The 5935-nt window shown below is 32.2% G+C and overlaps 1 protein-coding gene across 5 annotated transcripts; it reads left to right on the top strand.

Annotated features, from left to right (window-relative positions):
• Window positions 1-2142: 2142 nt before the first annotated feature.
• Window positions 2143-5733, top strand: LOC145729138 (uncharacterized). 5 transcript variants are annotated; one of them, XM_081979780.1, is made up of 4 exons: window positions 2143-2370; window positions 4986-5045; window positions 5103-5264; window positions 5326-5733. In XM_081979780.1, the coding sequence occupies exons 2-4, from the start codon at window positions 5016-5018 to the stop codon at window positions 5551-5553; spliced, it is 420 nt and encodes a 139-aa protein (XP_081835906.1). In that variant the 5' UTR covers window positions 2143-2370; window positions 4986-5015; the 3' UTR covers window positions 5554-5733. The 5 variants fall into 5 exon arrangements, with proteins under 5 accessions (XP_081835906.1, XP_081835902.1, XP_081835905.1 ...); XM_081979776.1 differs by having other exon boundaries at window positions 4967-5045; XM_081979779.1 differs by lacking the exon at window positions 2143-2370 and adding an exon at window positions 2662-3207.
• Window positions 5734-5935: the final 202 nt, after the last annotated feature.

Below are 5935 nucleotides of genomic sequence, written 5' to 3'. Positions count from 1 at the left end.
TGGGTAGGTTATTTTAATTACCTAGTTTTCTCTTTTCCTCATCATTAAGTTCCTCGTCCCCAAAAATTTCAACCAATTCCTCCCAATGCTTTTTTTTCAAAACCCGGTTGCTGAAGTCTTCACTAGATAAGTCCCATAAAGATGATCGCTTCTGAATTTCCATTATAAATTGTTCGGTATCAAATTGGCATGATTTTTTTAATGCCATGGCACAAGAAATATCGCAAAAGTGATGCGCTGACACTTTGGCCGTTGTTGTCTGGCCGTTTCCATCCAACCAACACCATCTATTTTGTTGGTCGCAGCGATCCACTGGTCGTGTGCACGTCGCACTGGCTTCCGTTGGCTGTTGCGACCCTCTGGTCGCAGTCGGTAGTACGTGTTCCACCATTTGCTATAATGATATTTATGGTCGCTGCGACCATAAAAAATATCATTAGGGGCGTGCGCGCACTGTGCGACCTGGTGTATGTAGTAGGAGTAGATAGATCATAGTTTATTATGTTACTAGGAGTAGAAAGAAGCGATTATTGTGCTGAGTTCAGAAGATTGTCCGGCCGAAGCGAAGCTGAGGTCGGCAACTGAGCGAAATTACCGCATTCTACTCCTGTGTTACATACACAGTTTTTTTTTCAAGCGTTTTTTTATTTCATATTGCAAAATATCAACAGATTCATTGTGACCACAACCTCATTTCCTTCGCCAAAACGTCAATAAACTCAAAATGTCAATGTCACGCAAACTTATTCATCATGCGTAGAAAATTACAATATTGACATTACTTTTTTACCAGCAACAATGAAAATTCATTATTGTACTAGTAACATAATGTAGTCTTTCTACGCCGGCAGTACACGTCAATAATAAACATATTTTAGACCGCTTGAAAAAAAAATAACTATTTCAATTTTGCCAGTGGGTCCCATCGAACAAGTTACTGAATATTTTTGCAAAAAATATGTACGTCACTGTTTTACCGTAAAATGCATATTAGTTCTGCATTCCTTATTCAACAACTTTTTGGTACGTTTTTTCGTTTTCGAGTAAGAAATAAAAAATTATGCAAAAGTAGCAATAAAATTAATACTAAATGCTCGAAAATTTGTACTAGTTTTTACGAGATACTGCTTATTCCTATCGAATAAAAAATATCTTGAAAAACTAAGTGAATGAAAATTTGAATAATAAACAGAGTCGACGATATAGTATTGATTTTTATTAGTACATTATAATATTTTTTTATTTTTTTCTGAAACATAAAAAGGTTCAACAAAAAGTTACTCGATAGCTTTTCTGTTCTAAATTAAATGGGGAGTTCAGAACTGATTTGCATTTTATGGAATAATGGTGGCGTACATTTTTTTTTGCAAAAATATTCAGAAACTCGTTTGATTGGACACCACTGGCAAAATTAAAACATATCTTAAAATGGTATATCTTGAAAAACGTGTTTTATCGTGGACAGTTGACACCTTCAAAGTTTCATGAAAATATCTGCAGCCGTTTTGAAAAAATAAATTATTTTACTTTTTTTAACTTCAACACCCTGTTATTTTTTATATTATATATAAAACATATATTATATTATTTTTTTAAGTTTAAACAAACTCTAAAATTTGACGCATTTATCGTGAAACACACTGTATATCAAACCTGACAAGAATTAACTAAATAAACAACTATTTTTTTTTAAACTGTTAACCGTACAAACCTTGAATTTTTGCACTAAATAAAAACTCAGAAATAAGACAAATAAAATATAACATACAAAACCCCGCGCATTCAAGAAAATGGGGATACAAATTCGGAGGTTAAACTGAGTTATAGAATTTGAAAAAAATAATTTTGTACTTTTTTATTCTAGTTTTTTAAAGCTTTTTAAAGCAAGCTGAAATAGCTTTTAAAAAAATATTTTATTAAAATTTTCTTCCGGAGAAATTATTTACACATTTATTTAATTAATACACTATTTATAAAGTGCATTGTGAGTATAGCACCGTCAAATAGTTTATGACAGGAAGGTTTATGAAATTGTAATCAATATCAATATAGCCCATATCAGTCTATATCAATGAATTTTTTCAAATATACTTATCGGTTTCTGACTATTACGAACTTTCTGTAGTAGAAGATAGTATTCAGTATAACATAACGCATTACTAAACTTTACTAAAAATGTGCATCTATTTATCAGGTTTTACTCAAAAAGTGCAAGTTTTACCAATGAAGAAACAATCTGTTGCATATGACAAAATTTTGCTATTTTTTCTGTATATCAATGTATATAACTTGATGTGTATATCAAAAAGTTATGTTAGTAGTGGTGCACTTAAAACTTGATATTATAGGTGGATTGAATATTTGCAAAAAGTGAGTAATACAAAAATTTGTTATTTAAAAAAACATTTTTAAAAATTATCAAGTCTTGATAAGATTTTATCAATACTTGGTTCAAGATAGCATTATTACTGTTTTATATATTTTAAAAATTACTGATAATGTTGAAAAATACTGTAGTTTGTCAAAAAAGCTCTGTTTTCTTGACAAATCACAAACCTCAACGTCAAAGGCGCCACCGCAGTTATAAGCTATTGGCGTTTCAAGTTAAGATCGCAGAGCCAGTTGAACTAAAATCGGGTAACCCATTCCTAACCTAACACTGTGAATAATATAACACTGTCACTTCATATTTATGAAACCAGTGCTAAATTCCGAACCAAAATCAACGTAAACAAACGTAGAAATGACAGCTGGAATGCCCGAAATTGTTTTCAAAACTGATCACCAGAGGGAGTATCTCTTATCTTGAAACGCCAATAGCAATGAAAGCAAGAAAAAACAAAAGGAGTGAAAACAGATGACAAAAGTGGTTTTGGCATATTGCGGCCAGAAATTTCCTGTCGTCACTATACAGATACTTGTTCTATTTACTCAATAGGTTTTGGTTTGGTGGGTTTCAAATGTCAAATAAAAATTTCAAAAGAGCGACTAGAATTAATTTATATTCGAGTTGGTCAGGTGACCTCTTATCAGGTAACTAGAATATGTTCCATGTGATCATCTTTTACTACTCTCACTCTCTGTCATTTTAACTCATGCAAAAACGTAGTTGAGTTTTGTTGGTTAAAACTGCGCTTAACTTCATCATTTCCCGCTCAATTTGTGCCACGTTCATTTCGTCTTCAGTTTTAGAAATACTCCTGACCGGTAAGACAATAATTTTATTTGTGTTGTGTATTTATCCATAATATCTTAGAAACAAAATGATAACTATGCCCATAATAACCGGAGCAATATTAGGCGGGCGTCGCAGACGTCCCGCAGTTCTCATTATGTGAAGGTTATGTTAAAGCCGATCGTCCCGACCGACGTATTGGGGGCACCCTACGCTAAATTTTAATTTTACTGTGATATTGTACAAATTACCTGCAACAGCTATAACAACCTAGCCTAGATAGAGTCTAGTCTGTCCCTAAATACGTCGGTGCAATGCACATTTAATTGTTAAAATGTTGCACATCGTTGTGTATTTAATCATCAGTGGTTTGTCTAAGAACTAATGGTACATATGACAATTTTCTTGAATATTTTGATTTTTGGAACACTTCACAGTGATTTATAAATTTAGAACAATAACAGTTGGAGTTATAGAAACGACAACTAGTTATTAAGCACAACCAGGTGTCCGTATTCAGATTAGTATCGTTTACCATTTTATGCGTCTTTTAAAGAAAAACTGTTAATAACACCGCCTTGAAATAGTTATTTTCCTAACAAGTGCAGAAAGTGATACTTTCCCGCACGCTACGGTAATAGTATATTACGTAACTAGTGCTGTAAGAAGCATTTTACGCACGATATGGAAAAAGTTACTAACGAAGCCGCGTAGCGGCTAGTGTGTAATTCCATGAGTGCGTAAAATGCCTTAGAGCACATTTGACGTACTATACTTTACCTACGACCAAATGGAAAGTCCTGTTTTCGCAATTCATATAATTCTGAGTAACTTTTCATTAAAAAAGTATATTTTCAACGTATTGACATAATATTTGTACTAATCATAGGTATTATGCCACTAAAGAAAAAAATAATAACGTAATAAAATAAATTCACAAATCATATTACTTCAATAATTATTAGTGTTGTTCTTAAAATAATTATTTATGGTGACATTACAGTTATTAAGAAGAAAGGGAAAACTTTCAGTAATATTACTTGATGTGTTTGCTATTGCAGATAATATTCTAGACGAAGTGGTAGTTACTTAAAACTGTATGAACAATGCATTACACGATGATGTCCATCTAATATACTCAATTTTTACAGCATTAGAGCGATAGTTTGTGGCCCATCTTAAAACTGTGCGCTTTTTTACAGCTGTGCGCTTTTTTTACAGCTGTGCGTTTTTTTACAACTGTGTGTAATGAGGTTCATTACGTAACGGAAAACTATGCGTAAATAGCTATTTACACTGAGGTCGTAGGTAAAGTATTTTTACCGCAGGATTTTAGTTTATTGGTATATTATTATAGTTTAAATATGCGCTATATTTAGTTACTTTTTCACATGTTTAGTTTAAGTGACTTTTTAAGAACCACTTGTTACCGTATTACCACTTAAATAACTGTTTTGCCTGAGTAGTATTGTAGTGATCGTAAAAAAAATATTTTGACAACGTCTACAAACTAAACTGACAACCCACCTGTAAGAAATTCACGTGACTGGTTTCCTATTGTAACCCCTTCATCTACATATAGCATGACATAAACACTAATAAATGCTAATGTTTGCATTGTAGTTTTCTGCAGGATCGTAGGAAAAATATTGTACCTAATACGTGCGGAAAGTGTCTTTTACGCACTCGATAGCAGACCGAGTAGGAAAATCACTATTTCAACAATTCTCTGTTAAAGGGGTAGACTTCATACCTAATAGATTTTGAGCAGTTATATTTTATTTATTTCAGAAAACCAAATTATTTTCAGAACACCGAAAACCAAGTGAGATTGACTAAGATGGCGGGTTCCATTGAAATTTGGAAAAAGGTAATACAAAAAATTTAACCGAATTTAAATTTAATAGATATTTTGTATTTAATACAGATTCCATTTGTCCTTGGATATATGATAATGGGTTTAATGGGTTTAGCACTAACGGTCTTCGATATTTGTGCCGTTCGCAAAGAAGATAAAGATGCACGTCCCTTGTACGCAGCCCTTACTTGGATTCTTATAATTTTAAAGATAGTGGTCGATTTGATTCTGGTTAGTGTTAATTATGAAAAATTAATGTTGCATGTAAGTCAAGCAAATACTACTATTTCAGGTTACTCAAAAGAACTACTTGTACGTCATTCCAAGAAATGTACTAAACTGTTTCACGATGTTAATAGTTATAGTCAAAAGCGTATATGCAATAATAGTATTGGAATCGGAGATATTGGACTGGACAACGATTACTGTGGCTTCTATGGGTTTGTTCATTTTCGGAAAATTTAATTTCTGGGAAAATAACAAAAATGAAAGCAACGACTTAGAGATCTTGATCCAATGAGATAATCGTTATTATAGCAACAAGATTCGTTTCCTTTTTGAAGCGACAATTTTGTAATACTCTGAAAAACTTGAATGTTCTTACTTTATTTAATTAAGGATTACAATTAAATAATTAAACACACAAAACTATGTGCAGTAATTTTGTATCGAGTGTATCAATTAAACATAGTCACTATGGTTCAACGGGTTGTCAATCAAAAAAAATCCTTTTTATCATTTGTAATTAGAAGTACTCATAATAGTTATTTATGTATTAAGCGCGCTTACCATGACTTTTATGCTCTGAGAATGAATCATTCGACAGCATAAAAGTCACATTGTGCGCGTAATACATACAATATTTTTACATACAAAAATAGTTATTTGTATACCTAGGCCGT

The sequence above is a fragment of the Ips typographus genome, linkage group LG5 (assembly GCF_016097725.1).
Source record: "Ips typographus isolate SLU linkage group LG5, UJ_Ityp_2.0, whole genome shotgun sequence".
Lineage (NCBI taxonomy): Eukaryota > Metazoa > Arthropoda > Insecta > Coleoptera > Curculionidae > Ips > Ips typographus.
The sequence above is the reverse complement of the archived record's forward strand: the minus strand, read 5'-3'. Positions and strand labels throughout refer to the sequence as shown.